Source organism: Phyllobates terribilis, unplaced genomic scaffold (genome assembly GCF_046119375.1).
Source record: "Phyllobates terribilis strain yellow unplaced genomic scaffold, ASM4611937v1 Scaffold_3__8_contigs__length_932513732, whole genome shotgun sequence".
NCBI lineage: Eukaryota > Metazoa > Chordata > Amphibia > Anura > Dendrobatidae > Phyllobates > Phyllobates terribilis.
In genome coordinates this window covers 653,220,889-653,245,090 of record NW_027362763.1, presented here as the reverse complement: position 1 = coordinate 653,245,090, position 24,202 = coordinate 653,220,889, and the positions used below count along the sequence as shown (strand labels likewise).

Below are 24,202 nucleotides of genomic sequence, written 5' to 3'. Positions count from 1 at the left end.
CGGCGTTCTTCTAGCGCAGTCCCCTCCGGAGCGGCCTTCTTCTAGCGCAGTCCCCTCCGGAGCGGCCGTCTTCTAGCGCAGTCCCCTCCGGAGCGGCCGTCTTCTAGCGCAGTCCCCTCCGGAGCGGCCGTCTTCTAGCGCAGTCCCCTCCGGAGCGGCCGTCTTCTAGCGCAGTCCCCTCCGGAGCGGCCGTCTTCTAGCGCAGTCCCCTCCGGAGCGGCCGTCTTCTAGCGCAGTCCCCTGCACAGCTGCATAAACAATTATTAGGTTGCATTCACCCTTCTAATGATTGTGACATTTGTGGACAAACACATTGCTAATATTTTAGCGAAGATCCCATAATGCTTTGCATCCTTCTGCATTGCATTGTGGGAGTTGTATTACTTTCCACAGTGCAGTGGTGCGTATTATTAAGCACCAGCAGAGGGCAGCAGTGAGATCCCGTAGACAAAGCGCAGACTAAACTTTACGTTCCCGGTTGCGGCAGAGCGGTTCCGGTTGCGGCAGAGCGGTTCTGGATGCGGCAGAGCGGTTCCGGTTGCGGCAGAGCGTGCTCAGAGCAGACACTGCCCCTGTAGGGAGATCTGCAGGGATCAGGAGACGAGCAGTACTTGCAGCTCTAGCTGTGACCGGAGTATAAACCACAGTTCAGAAATGAGGAAAATTGCATCATGTGACGACGATCCCACGACTCTGATGTAATAATGCTGATCCGCAGGCGCGAGAGACGGGGCAGCTCCTGTGCAGGGAGGTGGAATCTGTCAGCGAGCGCATGAAGACGAGGCCGGCCGCCCTGGGCGACGCGCAGCAGCTCTCCCGGGACCTCGGGCTCCTGAGACACGTGAGTGGGGGGGTACGGGGTGAGCGCTTGGGGCGGCTATCGCTGGTGTCAGCGCGGCGGCCACAGGATTTGCTGCCATTATGGGGGGGGATGTTCTTAGAGGACGTTTCACGTTGCTCCGGACACAATGTGACAGCGGCTGCAGGAGGAAGAAAACGTGTTTTTATTTCACCTCTGTGTTCCGGAAATATTAGTAATCAAAGTATTTGGCAACTAATGAGTTAACACCCAGGTAACTTTAATTAAGGCAGAGGGTTTTCACTGGGGGCGTGGCCTTCTCCTCCCTGTATGACACGGACCAATCAGAAGCAGCAGCAACATAGAAGTGCAGAAGTAGCCGTGATGTCATCAGGGTCACATGACCAGAGTCCGCAGGTCCTGCCAGCTGGAGTGTGCAGCTAGACAAGCCCTGAAGATGCACCACACAGGTGAGGAGCTGTGAGCTCCAGTGAATGTCTCCTCACCTCTGTGCGGTGCTTCTTTAGCTGCACACTCCTCTGGCAGGACCTGTGGACTCTGGTCATGTGACCCTGATGACATCATAGCTCCTTCTGCACTTCTATGTTGCTTGCTGCTTCTGATTGGTCAGTGTCATACAGGGAGGAGAAGGCCACGCCGGCTGATTGCACTGCCCCAAAATCTGCACGCTCCGCTCGCCCCAGGGGAAAGCTCCTACTTTATTTACATAGATAATGTAACATAACAAGGACCCTGCAGTGCGGACCCCTAATTTTATGTTTGTTTTTCAGAGTGTTGACAGCGCCCCCATGCCACAGTGGCAGAGGAAGGAACTGCAAGCGTCACTCAAGTTTTTGCTGAGATCTGCCAACACGGCCATACGCAAGGCGGAAGAGCGACAGGTGAGGACAGCGGCAGAATAGTGAGTGCAGCTCTGGAGTATAATACAGGATGTAACTCAGGATCAGTAATGTAATGTATGTACACAGTGACTGCACCAGCAGAATAGTGAGTGCAGCTCTGGGGTATAATACAGGATGTAACTCAGGATCAGTAATGTAATGTATGTACACAGTGACTGCACCAGCAGAATAGTGAGCGCAGCTCTGGAGTATTGTAATATATATGTATAGTTTATGTGGACGCTGTGTTTCCTGTACTTGTTCCTTGTCTCAGGCTATGGAGATGGTTCCAGGCCTCTTGGAGACGGTCTCCCCCCATCAGTCCGTCTTCGTGGCCCCCGTGTGTGTGGAGTCTCTGATGGTACGTTGTCGGCCATACTGGTTGTCATCGCGCTTCTTGGGGAGTACGGAGCTGTGCTCCCTCCTATAGATGTGTGATCTTCGGTGTCTCCGGCAGGTACTGGTGAAGCTGGTGAATCGGATGTGTGAGCGGCGTCCGTCCTGCGCGGTGATGCTGCTCTGCAGACAGAGTTCCGGGGCCGTGCTCTGCGCCTGTCAGGTGCCGCAGGTGAGTGCTGCTCTGGGGATCAGCTGCGTTACTACTGTCGTCTCCCTTGTGGCTGCCGGTGACATCTACTGGGGATTCAGAAGCGGATACTGCCGGCAAATCATATGCAGCAATTATATAGAAAGCCAGTCCTGCGCTGATACACTGTGACATAGAAAATATTAAGATTTTCTCTCTCCCCCCCTGAAAACCATCATTCCCCCTCCTCTATACCATTTGTCAAAGAAGCTCACCATCTGAGGAGCTGCTGCTATGCAAATTAGCACTCACAGGAGAAGTGGCTAATACGCAAATGCTAGTACAAAAGGAGCTCCTAACCTAATTTAACAGAACAGGCCTGTGATAAATATACACCTAGGTGAGAAGGATGCAGTTCCTGACTTCAAAATAATTTTCTCTCACCCCCTGGGCATTGCCCTTTTGCTGAACAGAAATCTACAGTCTCGCCGGCACCGACAACGAAATATGGAATATCAGAAGTTCTATACTTCCGATAATAATGGGACACGTATTTTTAGTGGCAGGGTCAGCTAAGGAACAATACGCCTAATTTTCCAAATCTGTACGCCCTTCCGGGTAGCTGTAATGCAAACGTACAAAATAACAGACCGCAGTTGTTCCCTCTCCCAAAGCCATATACGCTACCAGAAAGCAGGCGTCCTGCCAGGCCTGTATTTCAAAACTGATCGGTGGTGGCAGCCTCATGATAACCCACTTAGCGAATAATGTTATCAGTGATCGTACGTTGGCAGGTGGTGTGTACGCCGTACGCTCACTGCTAGCTTGCCGATAATTACTTAGTGAGAACAGCTTGCAGCCTCCATATCGATCATCGGCCAATCGTGCAATTGTCCGGACGATAGGGGGCAGCAGAGAGCTGCTTGCTCAATAGATCACAGTGGGTGGTCTCTGTGAGTAATCAGGATTATCTGAATCCCTGGCACACTGTAATAGACCAACAGTCCCTGGAGATTTGTGCTGCTGATGTGTTTACACTGATCTATTGTAACGAAGCTTCAGCTGCTTGAGCAGGACAGGTAAGGTGGTCAAACTAGAGAGACCCTCCACTGACAGCAGCGAGTGACCACATCAATATACAACTGTATGTGACCTGTAAGTCCAGGAGGTCCCGGGCCGTGCCCCCTCCCCCACACTGCGGGCTCTGGGGATCTCACGCTGTTCCCTCCCCCACATTGCTCCCTGTCCCTCCTGGCTCTGGGGGGTCTCACGCTGTCCCCTCTCTTCTTCAGGGCTCAGTCCCTCCTGGCTCTGGGGATCTCACGCTGTTCCCTAACCCACATTGCTCCCTGTCCCTCCTGGCTCTGGGGGTCTCACGCTGTCCCCTCTCTTCTTCAGGGCTCAGTCCCTCCTGGCTCTGGGGGGTCTCACGCTGTCCCCTCTCTTCTTCAGGGCTCAGTCCCTCCTGGCTCTGGGGATCTCACGCTGTTCCCTAACCCACATTGCTCCCTGTCCCTCCTGGCTCTGGGGGCCTCACGCTGTCCCCTCTCTTCTTCAGGGCTCTGGGGGGTCTCACGCTGTCCCCTCTCTTCTTCAGGGCTCCGTGCCTCCTGACTCTGGGGGTCTCACGCTGTCCCTTCCCCCACACTGCTGACTGTCCCTCCTGGCTCTGGGGGTCTCACACTGTCCCCTCGCTTCTTCATGGTTCTGGCTCTGGGGGTCTCACGCTGTCCCCTCTCTTCTTCAGGGTTCTGGCTCTAGTGGTCTCACGCTGTCCCCTTTCTTCTTCAGGGCTCAGTCCCTCCTGACTCTGGGGGTCTCACGTTGTCCCCTTCCCCCACACTGCTGACTGTCCCTCCTGGCTCTGGGGGTCTCACACTGTCCCCTCTCTTTTTCAGGGCTCAGTCCCTCCTGACTCTGGGGGTCTTACGTTGTCCCCTCCCCCACACTGCTGACTGTCCCTCCTGGCTCTGGGGGTCTCACACTGTCCCCTCTCTTCTTCAGGGCACAGTCCCTCCTGACTCTGGGGGTCTCACGTTGTCCCCTCCCCCACACTGCTGACTGTCCCTCCTGGCTCTGGGGGTCTCACACTGTCCCCTCTCTTCTTCAGGGCTCAGTCCCTCCTGGCTCTGGGGGGTCTCACGCTGTCCCCTCTCTTCTTCAGGGCTCAGTCCCTCCTGGCTCTGGGGATCTCACGCTGTTCCCTAACCCACATTGCTCCCTGTCCCTCCTGGCTCTGGGGGCCTCACGCTGTCCCCTCTCTTCTTCAGGGCTCTGGGGGGTCTTACGCTGTCCCCTCTCTTCTTCAGGGCTCCGTGCCTCCTGACTTTGGGGGTCTCACGCTGTCCCTTCCCCCACACTGCTGACTGTCCCTCCTGGCTCTGGGGGTCTCACACTGTCCCCTCGCTTCTTCATGGTTCTGGCTCTGGGGGTCTCACGCTGTCCCCTCTCTTCTTCAGGGTTCTGACTCTAGTGGTCTCACGCTGTCCCCTTTCTTCTTCAGGGCTCAGTCCCTCCTGACTCTGGGGGTCTCACGTTGTCCCCTTCCCCCACACTGCTGACTGTCCCTCCTGGCTCTGGGGGTCTCACACTGTCCCCTCTCTTTTTCAGGGCACAGTCCCTCCTGACTCTGGGGGTCTCACGTTGTCCCCTCCCCCACACTGCTGACTGTCCCTCCTGGCTCTGGGGGTCTCACACTGTCCCTCTTCTTCAGGGCTCAGTCCCTCCTGGCTCTGGGGGGTCTCACGCTGTCCCCTCTCTTCTTCAGGGCTCAGTCCCTCCTGGCTCTGGGGGCCTCACGCTGTCCCCTCTCTTCTTCAGGGCTCTGGGGGCCTCACGCTGTCCCCTCTCTTCTTCAGGGCTCTGGGGGGTCTCACGCTGTCCCCTCTCTTCTTCAGGGCTCCGTGCCTCCTGACTCTGGGGGTCTCACGGTGTCCCTTCCCCCACACTGCTGACTGTCCCTCCTGGCTCTGGGGGTCTCACACTGTCCCCTCGCTTCTTCATGGTTCTGGCTCTGGGGGTCTCACACTGTCCCCTCGCTTCTTCATGGTTCTGGCTCTGGGGGTCTCACGCTGTCCCCTCTCTTCTTCAGGGTTCTGGCTCTAGTGGTCTCACACTGTCCCCTTTCTTCTTCAGGGCTCAGTCCCTCCTGACTCTGGAGGTCTCACGTTGTCCCCTTCCCCCACACTGCTGACTGTCCCTCCTGGCTCTGGGGGTCTCACACTGTCCCCTCTCTTTTTCAGGGCTCAGTCCCTCCTGACTCTGGAGGTCTCACGTTGTCCCCTTCCCCCACACTGCTGACTGTCCCTCCTGGCTCTGGGGGTCTCACACTGTCCCCTCTCTTCTTCAGGGCTCAGTCCCTTCTGACTCTGGGGGTCTCACGTTGTCCCCTCCCCCACACTGCTGACTGTCCCTCCTGGCTCTGGGGGTCTCACACTGTCCCCTCTCTTCTTCAGGGCTCAGTTCCTCCTGACTCTGGGGGTCTCACGCTGTCCCTCCTGACTCTGGGGGTCTCACGCTGTCCCCTCTCCTCTGCAGGCCTCCGTCTCTCATCTCTCCGCTCTTGAGTGGGCCGCCGCCGTCTGCTCAGCCATAAAGGGTAAAGCATATGGCGGCATGGACGTGGCTAGCGGCAGCGGGAGCAGCGAGACCCTCGATGACGTTCTGCAGGCCGCCGTGCGCTATGTACAGATGAAGCTGCAGGAAAACTCCTGACCGTCACCCAGAAGATTCCAGAACTGGACCGGGACCCGCGTACATTAATGACCCCGGGTGTGAGGGGCACGACCACGTGTGGACCTGATCTGTGACAGCAGTCAGACTTCATATTGGCTCTGTGAGCTGATGACGAAACTGCAGTCACCTCCAGAGCTGCACTCACTATTCTGCGATTACATGATGTATTTTACTTCAGTGCTGACTTCATAATTCTGCTGTTACTTAATGTCACATCCACAATGTTTCTCATCTCCCGGTTACTTCAGGTTGCAGGCCTGCAGTAAGGTCTTAGTTATATCGGTGTGAGCAGGGGGCCATCTGCTTCTGGGGAGTAGCAGAATTATAAATGCAGCTCTGGATGGACAGGATTAGATATGAACCTCAAAATTGGTGCAGAAAGCTTTCGTGTATGTACTTCACGGACTGTAGTGTAATATTCAGAAGTGGTGACACATTGCCACGACCGTTCTGCTGTGCCTGGGCATAGCTGCGTCCACCTTGCGCAGACGAGGATCCGCTGTCACCGACGACAGGTCCGTTCATCTGGGATCCTGGCCACAGCCGAGGCGTCCAGCTGTGGCGGCTCCGGAGATGTCGGACGCATGGAGGTTAGGGCCGCAGTCTGGGACGAGCTCCTGCTGAGCGGAGGGTCCGGCGTCTGTGCACTGCTCTCCTATGTAGAATACGCAAATAAATGCCTGCTCTATATACAGTATTGTGCTATCTAGTTATTGGTGTACTGTACCTTTAAGCTGAGCCCGTTGGTCATGCTGAAGCTGAAAGTGACCATGGATGGTGCCGCCTTACTGGGGTCCAGCTGCACCTGGGGAAGGTGGAAAGTTTTCAGCGGAGTCTCTTCCACCTCGAATAAAGCCAAACGTTTCCTGAGCATCTGCTGCATCCGGAGCACTGTGGAGAGAGAGCGGGGGGAATAGAGAGCGGCCCCCCGGACTGTACGGTGCGGAGAGCGTGGCCCCCAGACTATAATATAGAGCAAGCCCCCGGACTGTATAATATAGAGAGGGCGGACCCCCTGGACTGTATAATATAGAGAGGGCGAGCCCCCCGGACTGTATAATATAGAGAGTGGCCCCCCGGACTGTATAATATAGAGAGGGCGAGCCCCCCGGACTGTATAATATAGAGAGGGCGGGCCCCCCGGACTGTACGATGCAGAGACTATATAGTATAGAGAGCGGACCCCCCGGACTGTACGGTGCGGAGAGCGTGGCCCCCAGACTATAATATAGAGCAAGCCCCCGGACTGTATAATATAGAGAGGGCGGACCCCCTGGACTGTATAATATAGAGAGGGCGAGCCCCCCGGACTGTATAATATAGAGAGGGCGAGCCCCCCGGACTGTATTATATAGAGAGGGCGGGCCCCCTGGACTGTATAATATAGAGAGGGCGGGCCCCCTGGACTGTATAATATAGAGAGGGCGGGCCCCCGGACTGTTATATAGAGAGGGCGGGCCCCACTGTATAATATAGAGAGGGCGGGCCCCCGGACTGTATTATATAAAGGGCGAGCCCCCCAGACTGTATTATATAGAGGGCGAGCCCCCCGGACTGTATAATATAGAGAGGGCGGGCCCCCGGACTGTATTATATAGAGAGGGCGGGCCCCCGGACTGTATTATATAGAGAGGGCGGGCCCCCGGACTGTATTATATAGAGAGGGCGAGCCCCCCGGACTGTATTATATAGAGAGGGCGGGCCCCCTGGACTGTATAATATAGAGAGGGCGGGCCCCCGGACTGTATAATATAGAGAGGGCGGGCCCCCGGACTGTATTATATAGAGAGGGCGAGCCCCCCCGGACTGTATTATATAGAGAGGGCGGGCCCCCTGGACTGTATAATATAGAGAGGGCGGGCCCCCGGACTGTATTATATAGAGAGGGCGGGCCCCCGGACAGTATTATATAGAGAGGGCGGAGCCCCGGACTGTATTATATAGAGAGGGCGAGCCCCCCGGACTGTATTATATAGAGAGGGCGGGCCCCCGGACTGTATTATATAGAGAGGGCGGGCCCCCGGACTGTATTATATAGAGAGGGCGGGCCCCCGGACTGTATTATATAGAGAGGGCGAGCCCCCCGGACTGTATTATATAGAGAGGGCGGGCCCCCCGGACTGTATTATATAGAGAGGGCGGGCCCCCCGGACTGTATTATATAGAGAGGGCGGGCCCCCGGACTGTATTATATAGAGAGGGCGGGCCCCCGGACTGTATTATATAGAGAGGGCGGGCCCCCGGACTGTATAATATAGAGAGGGCGAGCCCCCCGGACTGTATTATATAGAGAGGGCGAGCCCCCCGGACTGTATTATATAGAGAGGGCGGGCCCCCGGACTGTATTATATAGAGAGGGCGGGCCCCCGGACTGTATTATATAGAGAGGGCGGGCCCCCGGACTGTATTATATAGAGAGGGCGGGCCCCCGGACTGTATTATATAGAGAGGGCGAGCCCCCCGGACTGTATTATATAGAGAGGGCGGGCCCCCGGACTGTATTATATAGAGAGGGCGAGCCCCCCGGACTGTATTATATAGAGAGGGCGGGCCCCCCGGACTGTATAATATAGAGAGGGCGGGCCCCCGGATTGTATAATATAGAGAGGGCGGGCCCCCGGACTGTATAATATAGAGAGGGCGGGCCCCCGGACTGTATAATATAGAGAGGGCGGAGCCCCGGACTGTATTATATAGAGAGGGCGGGCCCCCCGGACTGTATTATATAGAGAGGGCGAGCCCCCCAGACTGTATTATATAGAGAGGGCGAGCCCCCCAGACTGTATTATATAGAGAGGGCGGGCCCCTGGACTGTATTATATAGAGAGGGCGGGCCCCCGGGCTGTATTATATAGAGAGGGCGGGCCCCCGGACTGTATTATATAGAGAGGGCGGGCCCCCCGGACTGTATTATATAGAGAGGGCGGGCCCCTGGACTGTATTATATAGAGAGGGCGGGCCCCCGGACTGTATTATATAGAGAGGGCGGGCCCCCGGACTGTATTATATAGAGAGGGCGGGCCCCCGGACTGTATTATATAGAGAGGGCGGGCCCCCGGACTGTATTATATAGAGAGGGCGGGCCCCCCGGACTGTATTATATAGAGAGGGCGGGCCCCCCGGACTGTATTATATAGAGAGGGCGGGCCCCCCGGACTGTATTATATAGAGAGGGCGAGTCCCCGGACTGTATTATATAGAGAGGGCGAGCCCCCCGGACTGTATTATATAGAGAGGGCGGGCCCCCGGACTGTATTATATAGAGAGGGCGGGCCCCCCGGACTGTATTATATAGAGAGGGCGGGCCCCCCGGACGGTATAATATAGAGAGGGCGGGCCCCCCGGACTGTATTATATAGAGAGGGCGGGCCCCCCGGACGGTATAATATAGAGAGGGCGGGCCCCCGGACTGTATTATATAGAGAGGGCGGGCCCCCGGACTGTATTATATAGAGAGGGCGAGCCCCCCAGACGGTATAATATAGAGAGGGCGGGCCCCCGGACTGTATTATATAGAGAGGGCGGGCCCCCCGGACTGTATTATATAGAGAGGGCAGGCCCCCCGGACTGTATTATATAGAGAGGGCAGGCCCCCCGGACTGTATTATATAGAGAGGGCGGCCCCCCGGACTGTATTATATAGAGAGGGCGGGCCCCCGGACTGTATTATATAGAGAGGGCGGGCCCCCGGACTCTATTATATAGAGAGGGCGGCCCCCCGGACTGTATAATATAGAGAGGGCGAGCCCCCGGACTGTATTATATAGAGAGGGCGGGCCCCCCGGACTGTATTATATAGAGAGGGCGGGCCCCCGGACTGTATTATATAGAGAGGGCGGCCCCCCGGACGGTATAATATAGAGAGGGCGGAGCCCCGGACTGTATTATATAGAGAGGGCGGGCCCCCGGACTGTATTATATAGAGAGGGCGGGCCCCCGGACTGTATAATATAGAGAGGGCGGAGCCCCCGGACTGTATAATAGAGAGGGCGAGCCCCCCGGACTGTATTATATAGAGAGGGCGGGCCCCCGGACTGTATAATATAGAGAGGGCGGAGCCCCGGACTGTATTATATAGAGAGGGCGAGCCCCCTGGACTGTATAATATAGAGAGGGCGGAGCCCCGGACTGTATAATATAGAGAGGGCGGAGCCCCGGACTGTATTATATAGAGAGGGCGGAGCCCCGGACTGTATTATATAGAGAGGGCGGAGCCCCGGACTGTATAATATAGAGAGGGCGGAGCCCCGGACTGTATTATATAGAGAGGCCGGCCCCCCGGACTGTATTATATAGAGAGGGCGGGCCCCCGGACTGTATTATATAGAGAGGGCGGGCCCCCCGGACTGTATTATATAGAGAGGGCGAGCCCCCCGGACGGTATAATATAGAGAGGGCGGAGCCCCGGACTGTGTAATATAGAGAGGGCGGAGCCCCGGACTGTATTATATAGAGAGGGCGAGCCCCCCGGACTGTATTATATAGAGAGGGCGGGCCCCCGGACTGTATTATATAGAGAGGGCGAGCCCCCCGGACGGTATAATATAGAGAGGGCGGAGCCCCGGACTGTATTATATAGAGAGGGCGGGCCCCCGGACTGTATTATATAGAGAGGGCGGGCCCCCCGGACTGTATTATATAGAGAGGGCGAGCCCCCCGGACGGTATAATATAGAGAGGGCGAGCCCCCCAGACTGTATTATATAGAGAGGGCGAGCCCCCCGGACTGTATTATATAGAGAGGGCGAGCCCCCCGGACGGTATAATATAGAGAGGGCGGAGCCCTGGACTGTATAATATAGAGAGGGCGGAGCCCCGGACTGTATTATATAGAGAGGGCGGGCCCCCCGGACTGTATTATATAGAGAGATCGGGCCCCCGGACTGTATTATATAGAGAGGGCGAGCCCCCCGGACTGTATAATATAGAGAGCGGCCCCCCTATGTGATGTGTGTGAAGGATCACAGAGAGCGGCCCCCTATATACTTGAGGTTACAGGGTAATCTAGAGAGCGGCCCCATGTGATGGTGCATGGAGCGCTGTGCAGAGGCAGATAATCATCACAAATACTAACTACGCCCTCATTCAATTCTGGCTTTAATTAACAGGACAAAATAAAAAAGCATCTGGTCCTTAAATCATCTTAAAATAAAAATTATTTACAAAGCGCAAAACTGAGGAAAACTGCAAAGAAAACCAAGAGCCGCTGCTCAGACTCTAAAGGACGTCGCATTATGGCGGCAGAGGTAGAGAGACTTGTGTGGGAGGTTTCCAGAGAAAAACGCTTTGCTCTTGAAATCTTGTGGTTTGTTCAGATCAATGTGTTTATGGACAGACGAGACGGGAGTGTAGATGTTTGGCCATAACGCCCTAACACCGAGCCCGGCATATCAGCACAGACACCTGGTAGCCGCTGTTGGCACCGTGGTGGGGGGATGGTTTGGCCTTGTTTTACACTACGGGACCTCGCCGTCATAGAGTCGCCATGAACGCCTCTGTATGACCCATATTCTGCAGTCAGGCGGTTCTGCTCTAATGAAATGCTGTGCGGTACCTGAGGATCGGTGCGGGGCCGCGAGGGATCGATGCGGGGTCCTGAGGATCGGTGCGGGGCCGCGAGGGATCGATGCGGGGTCCTGAGGATCGGTGCGGGGCCGCGAGGGATCGATGCGGGGTCCTGAGGATTGGTGCGGGGCCGCGAGGGATCGATGCGGGCTCCTGACGATCGGTGCGGGGCCGCGAGGGATCGATGCGGGGTCCTGAGGATCGGCGCGGGGCCGCGAGGGATAGATGCGGGGTCCTGAGGATCGGTGCGGGGTCCTGGGGATCGGTGCTGGGCCGCGAGGGATCGATGCGGGGGCCGCGAGGGATTGGCGCGGGTCGCTGAGGATTGGCGCGGGGCCGCGAGGGATCGATGCGGGGTGGCGAGGGATCGATGCGGGGTCCTGAGGATCGGCGCGGGGCCGCGAGGGATCGATGCGGGGTCCTGAAGATCGGCGCAGGTCCCTCAGGATCGATGCGGGGTCCTGAGGATCGGCGTGGGGCCTCGAGGGATCGATGCGGGGTCCTGAGGATCGGCGTGGGGCCTCGAGGGATCGATGCGGGGTCCTGAGCATCGGCGCGGGGCCGCAAGGGATCGATGCGGGGTCCTGAGGATCGGCGCGGGGCCGCGAGGGATGGGTGCAGACACGAGCGTCCCCCAGCAGCAGTGAACGTCAGCGACGCTGTCCCGGGAGCGGTCACAACCCTCCAGACCGAGGCCGGAGGCTGACAGTCACAGGAAACCATTACTGGGCGTCAGAGCGGCAACAGGAGCTTCTACACGTCACTGACTCAGGGGGTGTACTTAATTATTCACACACGGAATCTGCACTTTGGTCTTGTTTTTGGTAAATAAATAACGACCCGATGTCGTCTGTCGTGTTCTTCATCGGAGGTTGGAGTCGCCTAATCTTAATAAACATTTTTATTTTCTGCTGATACCAGAGAATTCACAGAGGGTGTACTTACTTGTATCATGATTGTAGATGTAATATAGAGAGCAGCCCCCTATGTGATGTGTATGAGAGGTAATATAGAGAGCGGCCCCCTATGTGATGTGTATGAGAGGTAATATAGAGAGCGGCCCCCTATGTGATGTGTATGGGGGGGATATAGAGAGCGGCCCCCTATGTGATGTGTATGGGGGGAGTAATATAGAGAGCGGCCCCCTATGTGATGTGTATGGGGGGGATATAGAGAGCGGCCCCCTATGTGATGTGTATGGGGGGAGTAATATAGAGATCGGCCCCCTATGTGATGTGTATGGGGGGAGTAATATAGAGATCGGCCCCCTATGTGATGTGTATGAGAGGTAATATAGAGAGCGGCCCCTATGTGATGTGTATGGGGGGGTAATATAGAGAGCGGCCCCTATGTGATGTGTATGGGGAGGAATATGTAGAGCGGCCCCCTATGTGATGTGTATGGGGGAAATATAGAGAGCGGCCCCCTATGTGATGTGTATGGGGGAAATATAGAGAGCGGCCCCTATGTGATGTGTATGGGGGAATATAGAGAGCGGCCCCTATGTGATGTGTATGGGGGGAAATATGGAGAGCGGCCCCCTATGTGATGTGTATGGGGGGAGTAATATAGAGAGCGGCCCCTATGTGATGTGTATGGGGGGGGGAGTAATATAGAGAGCGGCCCCAATGTGATGTGTATGGGAGGAATATAGAGATCGGCCCCCTATGTGATGTGTATGGGGGGGAATATAGAGAGCGGCCCCTATGTGATGTTTATGGGGGGAAATGTAGAGAGCGGCCCCCTATGTGATGTGTTTGAGAGGTAATATAGAGAGCGGCCCCCTATGTGATGTGTATGAGAGGTAATATAGAGAGCGGCCCCCTATGTGATGTGTATGAGAGGTAATATAGAGAGCGGCCCCCTATGTGATGTGTATGAGAGGTAATATAGAGAGCGGCCCCCTATGTGATGTGTATGAGAGGTAATATAGAGAGCGGCCCCCTATGTGATGTGTATGGGGGGAATATAGAGCGGCCCCCTATGTGATGTGTATGGGGGGGGATATAGAAAGCGGCCCGTATGTGACATGTATGGGGGGGAATATAGAGAGCGGCCCCCTATGTGATGTGTATGAGAGGTAATATAGAGAGCGGCCCCCTATGTGATGTGTATGGTGGAATATAGACAGCGGCCCCTATGTGACATGTATGGGGGGAATATAGAGAGCGGCCCCCTATGTGATGTGTAAGGGGGGGAATATAGTGAGCGGCCCCCTGTGTGATGTGTATGGGGGGGAATATGTAGAGCGGCCCCCTATGTGATGTGTATGGGGGGAGTAATATAGAGAGCGGCCCCTATGTGATGTGTATGGGAGGAATATAGAGAGCGACCCCCTATGTGATGTGTATGGGAGGAATATAGAGAGCGGCCCCTATGTGTATGGGGGAATATAGACAGCGGCCCCTATGTGATGTGTATGGGGGGGAATATAGTGAGCGGCCCCTATGTGATGTGTATGGGGGGGAATATAGTGAGCGGCCCCTATGTGTATGGGGGAATATAGACAGCGGCCCCCTATGTGATGTGTAAGGGGGGGAATATAGTGAGCGGCCCCCTATGTGATGTGTAAGGGGGGGAATATAGTGAGCGGCCCCCTATGTGATGTGTATGGGGGGGAATATAGTGAGCGGCCCCTATGTGTATGGGGGAATATAGACAGCGGCCCCCTATGTGATGTGTATGGGGGGAATATAGTGAGCGGCCCCCTATGTGATGTGTAAGGGGGGGAATATAGTGAGCGGCCCCCTATGTGATGTGTAAGGGGGGGAATATAGTGAGCGGCCCCCTATGTGATGTGTAAGGGGGGGAATATAGTGAGCGGCCCCCTATGTGATGTGTAAGGGGGGGAATATGTAGAGCGGCCCCCTATGTGATGTGTATGGGGGGGAATATGTAGAGCGGCCCCCTATGTGATGTGTATGGGGGGAGTAATATAGAGAGCGGCCCCTATGTGATGTGTATGGGGGTAGTAATATAGAGAGCGGCCCCCTATGTGATGTGTATGGGAGGAATATAGAGAGCGGCCCCCTATGTGATGTGTATGGGGGGAGGAATATAGAGAGCGACCCCCTATGTGATGTGTATGGGGGAAATATAGAGAGCGGCCCCCTATGTGATGTGTATGGGGGGGAATATAGAGAGCGGCCCCCTATGTGATGTGTATGGGGGAGTAATATAGAGAGCGGCCCCCTATGTGATGTGTATGAGAGGTAATATAGAGAGCGGCCCCCTATGTGATGTGTATGGGGGGAATATAGAGAGCGGCCCCCTATGTGATGTGTATGGGGGGAATATAGAGAGCGGCCCCCTATGTGATGTGTATGGGGGGAATATAGAGAGCGGCCCCCTATGTGATGTGTATGGGGGAGTAATATAGAGAGCGGCCCCCTATGTGATGTGTATGAGAGGTAATATAGAGAGCGGCCCCCTATGTGATGTGTATGGGGGGAATATAGAGAGCGGCCCCCTATGTGATGTGTATGGGGAGAATATAGAGAGCGGCCCCCTTTTGTGATGTGTATGGGGGGAGTAATATAGAGAGCGGCCCCCTATGTGTATGGGGGGAATATAGAGAGCGGCCCCTATGTGATGTGTATGGGGGGAGTAATATAGAGAGCGGCCCTCTATGTGTATGGGGGGAATATAGAGAGCGGCCCCTATGTGATGTGTATGAGAGCTAATGTAGAGAGCGGCCCCTATGTCATGTGTATGGGGGGAATATAGAGAGCAGCCCCCTATGTGATGTGTATGGGAGGAATATAGAGAGCGGCCCCTATGTGTATGGGGGGAATATAGAGAGCAGCCCCCTTTTGTGATGTGTATGGGGGGAGTAATAGAGAGCTTCCCCTATGTGATATGTATGAGAGGTAATATAGAGAGCGGCCCCCTGTGTGATGTGTATGGGGGGAATATAGAGAGCGGCCCCCTATGTGATGTGTATGGGGGGAATATAGAGAGCGGCCCCCTATGTGATGTGTATGAGAGGTAATATAGAGAGCGGCCCCCTATGTGATGTGTATGGGGGGAATATAGAGAGCGGCCCCCTATGTGATGTGTATGAGAGGTAATATAGAGAGCGGCCCCCTATGTGATGTGTATGGGGGGAATATAGAGAGCGGCCCCCTATGTGATGTGTATGGGGGGAATATAGAGAGCGGCCCCTATGTGATATATGGGGGGAATATAGAGAGCAGCCCCCTTTTGTGATGTGTATGGGGGGAGTAATATAGAGAGCGGCCCCTATGTGATATGTATGAGAGGTAATATAGAGAGCGGCCCCCTGTGTGATGTGTATGGGGGGAATATAGAGAGCGGCCCCCTTTTGTGATGAGTATGGGGGGAATATAGAGAGCGGCCCCCTATGTGATGTGTATGAGAGGTAATATAGAGAGCGGCCCCCTATGTGATGTGTATGGGGGGAATATAGAGAGCGGCCCCCTATGTGATGTGTATGGGGGGAATATAGAGAGCGGCCCCCTTTTGTGATGTGTATGGGGGGAGTAATATAGAGAGCGGCCCCTTATGTGTATGGGGGGAATATAGAGAGCGCAGCCCCCCTATGTGATGTGTATGAGAGGTAATATAGAGAGTGGCCCCCATGTGACTTTTGGCCGCGCTGTTACATTGTAACGCTGTTGTCCTGTGATTACCTGGCTCTCGCTGAGCACTGGACGGGGAGCGGACGGCCCAAGCTCTCCGGAATCCAGCCCAGAACGGCAGTAAGGAGTCGGTCAGCCAGTCCTGGAGGTGGTCGAATAGCGAGGTAGACGGCAGGTCGCTGTGTGTCGCTGCCTCTGTGTCTCTTTGTGCAGCCTCCAAGAGCTCCGGGGACAACTGAACACAAAACAAGATGAGGGTTGTAGTCTATAGCTAGCTAAGTGTGCAGGAGAAGAGTTAACTCCTGAGATCCCAGACACCTCTTACCAGCTCACTGACTTCTATGGGGGGGGGTGAGCAGCAGCAGTCCTGCAAAAGCAGCGGCCCTCACCTGTGGCTGCTTCCAGAGCAGTTCTCCTAATCACTGCTCTCACTTTCCTGAACCTTGCGCTTGTTTAAATGTAGCGTTAAAACGCTTCTTGGCCGCAGTACTGAAAGTGCGGCTACCGGGAGAAATGATCTTACATCCTCCTAGGAGCCGCTGGCTTTCAGTCATAGAGGCGTACGGGGCAGGTACAGTACACAGGGAGCGGTGACTGTAATCCCCGGCGACTGTAAGCCTCCGCACTCTGACTGACGGCTCGCTCTCCATTGTTGTGGCGACACTGGCAGGCTTTGTAGCCGGCCATGTTACACAGGTACTATGTTTTTGGCCTATTCCCATCCCTCGTCTCCTCACCAGGTCGCGGGTGTTGGGGTCTCTTACCTGCAGCCCCCCATTCTCATGTAAGAGGAGGAATCTCTCCCTGAGAACGTGCACCTTCCTCTTCAGGAGGCCACGGTCCGGCATGGCGTGATGGGCGTTCCTGTACTTTCGCAGCTCCAGGCAGCACAGCAAGTTGTTCTCCAGTAGGGGAAGCCCTTCCTGAGGACCATGTGTCTGCAGATACTTCAGGAAATGCAATATTTCTGGAGTTGGCCACCCTTGAGCAGCCATCCCAATGGCCTGGTGGAAGGCGACCACATCGTCAACACTCGGCTGCATTTGTGCGGGGTGATATACATCACTCCTCTGGCCGTGGAGACGTTTCGTGGCTATTTTAGTGCTTAGCACTAGAAGAATTGGCTCAAGTCTCGCCCAACCTTCATTGCCCGACTGCTCCACTCCATAAACTTTCAGCCGGCCAGAGATCTCCCCCCAGAACTTGTGAAAGGAGACGTCGAGGAGGGCGCCGAGGAGCCCCGTGACCCGTGAGATGGACGAGCTGCTGATCGCACCCCTGGAGAGGTCGCTGCGCAGATGTCTCCTCAGTTCTTGCAGCTGTAGGTTCTGTAAAACGTCCAACTCTAGAACCTTCTGGATCAAAGCCAACATGTCTCGCTCCCCCCTCGTACTCTGCAGGGCATGCAGCATCTCCAGGACCCTCAAGGTCTGTGGCTCCTCCGTCTCCTGGACCAGCTTCTTGTACGCCTTGTAGACTGCTCTGTGCTGAAGCATCTCCAGGGTGAGTGGACCAGGCACCAGAGACGGGTCTTTCTTTCTCTTGACCTTCTTGCCGCCACCTTGGTGCAGACCCCAATGTCTGTTTTCCTTGTCTGACCTAAATAAGACATAAAAATTATATCAGCATCATACCAGGGGCATCAGAGCCAGGAAGCAGAGGAGACCACGGGCATCAGAGACAGGAAGCAGAGGAGACCAGGAGCATCAGAGACAGGAAGCAGAGGAGACCAGGAGCATCAGAGACAGGAAGCAGAGGAGACCAGGGGAATCAGAGACAGGAAACAGAGGAGACAAGGAGCATCAGAGACAGGAAGCATTAGAGACCAGGGGCATCAGAGACAGGAAGCATTAGAGACCAGGGGCATCAGAGACAGGAAGCAGAGGAGACCAGGAGCATCAGAGACAGGAAGCAGAGGAGACCAGGAGCATCAGAGACAGGAAGCAGAGGAGACCAGGGGCATCAGAGACAGGAAGCAGAGGAGACAAGGAGCATCAGAGACGGGAAGCAGAGGAGACAAGGAGCATCAGAGACAGGAAGCAGAGGAGACCAGGGGCATCAGAGACAGGAAGCAGAGGAGACCAGGAGCATCAGAGACAGGAAGCAGAGGAGACCAGGAGCATCAGAGACAGGAAGCAGAGGAGACCAGGAGCATCAGAGACAGGAAGCAGAGGAGACCAGGAGCATCAGAGACAGGAAGCAGAGGAGACCACGGGCATCAGAGACAGGAAGCAGAGGAGACAAGGAGCATCAGAGACAGGAAGCAGAGGAGACCAGGGGCATCAGAGACAGGAAGCAGAGGAGACCAGCAGCATCAGAGACAGGAAACAGAGGAGACCAGGAGCATCAGAAACGGGAAGCAGAGGAGACCAGGGGCATCAGAGACAGGAAGCAGAGGAGACCAGAGGCATCAGAGACAGGAAGCAGAGGAGACCAGGGGCATCAGAGACAGGAAGCAGAGGAGACCACGGGCATCAGAGACAGGAAGCAGAGGAGACCAGGAGCATCAGAAACAGGAAGCAGAGGAGACCAGGAGCATCAGAGACAGGAAGCAGAGGAGACCAGGAGCATCAGAGACAGGAAGCAGAGGAGACCAGGAGCATCAGAGACAGGAAGCAGAGGAGACCAGGGGCATCAGAGACGGGAAGCAGAGGAGACAAGGAGCATCAGAGACGGGAAGCAGAGGAGACCAGGAGCATCAGAGACAGGAAGCAGAGGAGACCAGGAGCATCAGAGACAGGAAGCAGAGGAGACCAGGGGCATCAGAGACGGGAAGCAGAGGAGACCAGGAGCATCAGAGACGGGAAGCAGAGGAGACCAGGGGCATCAGAGACGGGAAGCAGAGAAGACCAGGGGCATCAGAGACAGGAAGCAGAGGAGACCAGGGGCATCAGAGACAGGAAGCAGAGGAGACCAGGGACATCAGAGACAGGAAGCAGAGGAGACCAGGGGCATCAGAGACAGGAAGCAGAGGAGACCAGGGGCATCAGAGACAGAAAGCAGAAGAGACCAGGGGCATCAGAGACAAGAAGCAGAGGAGACCAGAGGCATCAGAGACAGGAAGCATTAGAGACCAGGGGCATCAGAGACAGGAAGCATTAGAGACCAGGGGCATCAGAGACAGGAAGCAGAGGAGACCAGGGGCAGAGGAGACCAGGGGCATCAGAGACAGGAAGCAGAGGAGACCACGGGCATCAGAGACAGGAAGCAGAGGAGACCAGGGGCATCAGAGACAGGAAGCATTAGAGACCAGGGGCATCAGAGACGGGAAGCAGAGGAGACCAGGGGCATCAGAGACAGGAAGCAGAGGAGACCAGAGGCATCAGAGACAGGAAGCAGAGGAGACCAGGGGCATCAGAGACAGGAAGCAGAGGAGACCACGGGCATCAGAGACAGGAAGCAGAGGAGACCAGGAGCATCAGAAACAGGAAGCAGAGGAGACCAGGAGCATCAGAGACAGGAAGCAGAGGAGACCAGGAGCATCAGAGACAGGAAGCAGAGGACACCAGGGGCATCAGAGACAGGAAGCAGAGGAGACCACGGGCATCAGAGACAGGAAGCAGAGGAGACCAGGGGCATCAGAGACAGGAAGCATTAGAGACCAGGGGCATCAGAGACGGGAAGCATTAGAGACCAGGGGCATCAGAGACGGGAAGCAGAGGAGACCAGGGGCATCAGAGACAGGAAGCAGAGGAGACCAGAGGCATCAGAGACAGGAAGCAGAGGAGACCAGGGGCATCAGAGACAGGAAGCAGAGGAGACCACGGGCATCAGAGACAGGAAGCAGAGGAGACCAGGAGCATCAGAAACAGGAAGCAGAGGAGACCAGGAGCATCAGAGACAGGAAGCAGAGGAGACCAGGAGCATCAGAGACAGGAAGCAGAGGACACCAGGGGCATCAGAGACAGGAAGCAGAGGAGACCACGGGCATCAGAGACAGGAAGCAGAGGAGACCAGGGGCATCAGAGACAGGAAGCATTAGAGACCAGGGGCATCAGAGATGGGAAGCATTAGAGACCAGGGGCATCAGAGACGGGAAGCAGAGGAGACCAGGGGCATCAGAGACAGGAAGCAGAGGAGACCAGAGGCATCAGAGACAGGAAGCAGAGGAGACCAGGGGCATCAGAGACAGGAAGCAGAGGAGACCACGGGCATCAGAGACAGGAAGCAGAGGAGACCAGGAGCATCAGAAACAGGAAGCAGAGGAGACCAGGAGCATCAGAGACAGGAAGCAGAGGAGACCAGGAGCATCAGAGACAGGAAGCAGAGGACACCAGGGGCATCAGAGACAGGAAGCAGAGGAGACCACGGGCATCAGAGACAGGAAGCAGAGGAGACCAGGGGCATCAGAGACAGGAAGCATTAGAGACCAGGGGCATCAGAGACAGGAAGCAGAGGACACCAGGGGCATCAGAGACAGGAAGCATTAGAGACCAGGGGCATCAGAGACAGGAAGCAGAGGACACCAGGGGCATCAGAGACAGGAAGCATTAGAGACCAGGGGCATCAGAGACGGGAAGCATTAGAGACCAGGGGCATCAGAGACGGGAAGCAGAGGAGACCAGGGGCATCAGAGACGGGAAGCAGAGGAGATCAGGGGCATCAGAGACGGGAAGCAGAGGACACCAGGGGCATTAGAGACGGGAAGCATTAGAGACCAGGGGCATCAGAGACGGGAAGCATTAGAGACCAGGGGCATCAGAGAAGGGAAGCAGAGGAGACCAGGGGCATCAGAGACAGGAAGCAGAGGTGACCAGGGGCATCAGAGACAGGAAGCAGAGGAGACCAGGGGCATCAGAGACAGGAAGCAGAGGAGACCACGGGCATCAGAGACAGGAAGCAGAGGAGACCACGGGCATCAGAGACAGGAAGCAGAGGAGACCACGGGCATCAGAGACAGGAAGCAGAGGAGACCAGGAGCATCAGAGACAGGAAGCATTAGAGACCAGGGGCATCAGAGACAGGAAGCAGAGGAGATCAGGGGCATCAGAGACAGGAAGCAGAGGAGACCAGGGGTATCAGAGACAGGAAGCAGAGGAGACCGGGGGCATCAGAGACAGGAAGCAGAGGAGACCAGGGGCATCAGAGACAGGAAGCATTAGAGACCAGGAGCATCAGAGACAGGAAGCATTAGAGACCAGGGGCATCAGAGACAGGAAGCAGAGGAGATCAGGGGCATCAGAGACAGGAAGCAGAGGAGACCAGGGGTATCAGAGACAGGAAGCAGAGGAGACCGGGGGCATCAGAGACAGGAAGCAGAGGAGACCAGGGGCATCAGAGACAGGAAGCATTAGAGACCAGGGGCATCAGAGACAGGAAGCAGAGGAGACCAGGGGCATCAGAGACAGGAAGCAGAGGAGACCAGGGGCATCAGAGACAGGAAGCAGAGGAGACCAGGGGCATCAGAGATTGGAAGCAGAGGAGACCAGGGGCATCAGAGACAGGAAGCAGAGGAGACCAGGGGCATCAGAGACAGGAAGCATTAGAGACCAGAGGCATCAGAGACGGGAAGCATTAGAGATCAGGGGCATCAGAGACGGGAAGCAGAGGAGACCAGGGGCATCAGAGACGGGAAGCAGAGGAGATCAGGGGCATCAGAGACGGGAAGCAGAGGACACCAGGGGCATTAGAGACAGGAAGCATTAGAGACCAGGGGCATCAGAGACGGGAAGCATTAGAGACCAGGGGCATCAGAGATGGGAAGCAGAGGAGACCAGGGGCATTCGAGATCTGGGGCATTCGAGATCTGGGGCATCAGAGACCTGGGGCATCAGAGACAGGAAGCAGAGGAGACCTGGGGCATCAGAGACCTGGGCCATCAGAGACCTGGGCCATTAGAGACCTGGGCCATTAGAGACCTGGGCCATCAGAGACCTGGGGAATCAGAGACCTGGGGCATCAGAGACCTGGGCCATCAGAGACCTGGGCCATTAGAGACCTGGGGAATCACAGACATGGGGCATCAGAGACCTGGGGAATCAGAGACCTGGGGAATCAGAGACCTGGGGCATCAGAGACGGGAAGCAGAGGACACCAGGGGCATTAGAGACAGGAAGCATTAGAGACCAGGGGCATCAGAGACGGGAAGCATTAGAGACCAGGGGCATCAGAGATGGGAAGCAGAGGAGACCAGGGGCATTCGAGATCTGGGGCATTCGAGATCTGGGGCATCAGAGATCTGGGGCATCAGAGACCTGGGGCATCAGAGACAGGAAGCAGAGGAGACCTGGGGCATCAGAGACCTGGGCCATTAGAGACCTGGGCCATTAGAGACCTGGGGCATCAGAGACCTGGGCCATTAGAGACCTGGGGAATCACAGACCTGGGGCATCACAGACCTGGGGCATCAGAGACCTGGGGCATCAGAGACCTGGGGAATCAGAGACCTGGGGCATCAGAGACGGGAAGCAGAGGAGACCAGGGTCATCAGAGACGGGAAGCAGAGGAGTTCTGGGGCATCAGAGACGGGAAGCAGAGGAGTTATGGGGCATCAGAGACGTGAAGCATTAGAGATCAGGGGGATCAGAGATGGGAAGCAGAGGAGACCAGGGGCATCAGAGACCTGGGGCATCAGAGACTTGGAGCTTTAGAGACCTGGGTCATCAGTGACCTGGGGCATCAGTGACCTGGGGCATCAGAGATCTGGGGCATCAATGACCTGGGTCATCAGTGATAATTTCCACCCTCTGTCCCGAGCAGACCTGACCTACATGAAGCTACTGACATCAGACAGTGCCAAGAAGAAGGGATTTGATATCTAGACCCCTCTCTACTGTTTTATCGCATTTGCCCCCATTTATTCCAGCAGGTCGGCCCCATATGATGTACTGCAGCAGAGCAGGGAGCGCAGCGCTCCAGTCCCGGTGCCCCCGCCGGGTGCTCCCCCATATTCCCCGGTAAGAAGAACTCGCCACTCTTTTAGAAATTGAAAAGTACAGTCGTTCTGATTAGTGTTCAGCGTTCCTAAACCGTGACGCTTCGGTCAGATCATGACCTTTATCAGATTGCAGAGAGTGGCGGTATAATATATAATGTGACAATGAGGGCCGTGTGCGTGTCACCGATCACGTGGTGACCGCCGTCTCTCGTCAGTTTTACCTTTTCTGCTTCGTTATTTTCTTTACAGTTGCCGAGGAGCCGAACTCCAGGGACAGCGGAGCACAGAACCTGCAGGATAAAGTATCAGCACATCAATGCAGGACACACACAGCTGAGGCGTTGTCACAATGTACCAGTACGGTACCTATGCGTGTAGCTCACTGACACACTGTGACAAACTCTTTGATTGCAGATCATTCATGTCTTACCCCCGAGTCGCCCTCCTGATGGTGGAGACGGCTGCGGCTGCCCCCCTGGCTATATGGTGGCAGCATATCCATCTGCGCGGGTCTCACAGCTGAGGCTTCTGTGCAGTGTGCAGTCCAGATCTGAGGCTTGAATAACCGTCTGTAATCTCACTCAACATCTCAAGTGTCCCCAGAGTGTGATTATCAGGGAGTTACATCAGAGGAATTAACCCTTCTGTCCCCAGGGCAGCAAAACTGCGGTCAGGCGCGGCGATCACAGCGCAACAACGGGAGAGCACGAGCGGACTTGTAGTTCCACATACTGACCGGGTGCGAGAGTCCTCTGTGCAGCAAGTGGAAACTAAATGTTGTTTGTTATATTTTACTTTTACAATATGTCTGTTCCTTTGTGTATATATATATATATATATATCACAATATATATCACTTTTTTTCTTTTTTTTTGGGCTGCTCGTGGGATTGTATCTTAGAGTCGTTTGTATTTTATTATGTTTTGTTTAGATTTCATTGTGGGCGTTTCGGGAGATTTTTTATATTTTTTTAATGTTTTGTTATTGGGGGTTTTGGTACATTATTTTAACGTTACATTGTTTTTATTTGTATTTTATTGTTAGAGTTTTTTTTTTTTCCTTTTATTTTTTCTCCTTTCCGCAGTGCCGCATTTCAAGGGCATGTCCTCTTCAGCGTAAGGCAGCATGACCTCTTCAAGTATTTCAATATATGCAAACTGGTCCATGATCCCTGGTATGCTTTAAATAGGTCCGGCAC

At 55.3% G+C, this 24,202-nt stretch overlaps 2 protein-coding genes across 3 annotated transcripts in view; one reads left to right on the top strand and one right to left on the bottom strand.

The window, feature by feature from the left end:
• The window catches only part of LOC141258592 (alanine--tRNA ligase, mitochondrial-like), a 21,591-nt gene extending 14,935 nt beyond the window's left edge, over positions 1 to 6,656 (top strand). Inside the window, exons 5-9 of the mRNA XM_073673561.1 lie at positions 719 to 841; positions 1,591 to 1,701; positions 1,976 to 2,062; positions 2,159 to 2,269; positions 5,765 to 6,656. Coding sequence (XP_073529662.1) covers positions 719 to 841; positions 1,591 to 1,701; positions 1,976 to 2,062; positions 2,159 to 2,269; positions 5,765 to 5,941 — 609 coding nt within the window. The 3' untranslated portion in view covers positions 5,942 to 6,656. The remainder of the gene's footprint in view (positions 1 to 718; positions 842 to 1,590; positions 1,702 to 1,975; positions 2,063 to 2,158; positions 2,270 to 5,764) is intronic.
• LOC141257286 (uncharacterized) overlaps positions 1,418 to 24,202 on the bottom strand; it is a 122,742-nt gene continuing 99,957 nt past the window's right edge. The window contains exons 15-19 of one of the 2 annotated variants that reach the window (XM_073671681.1): positions 23,226 to 23,294; positions 16,892 to 17,726; positions 16,179 to 16,362; positions 6,690 to 6,853; positions 1,418 to 6,617 (exon numbers count right to left, since the gene is read on the bottom strand). In XM_073671681.1, the coding sequence (XP_073527782.1) occupies positions 6,465 to 6,617; positions 6,690 to 6,853; positions 16,179 to 16,362; positions 16,892 to 17,726; positions 23,226 to 23,294 (1,405 nt within the window). In that variant the 3' untranslated portion in view covers positions 1,418 to 6,464. The remainder of the gene's footprint in view (positions 6,618 to 6,689; positions 6,854 to 16,178; positions 16,363 to 16,891; positions 17,727 to 23,225; positions 23,295 to 24,202) is intronic. The other variant, XR_012318045.1, reaches the window with a different exon arrangement.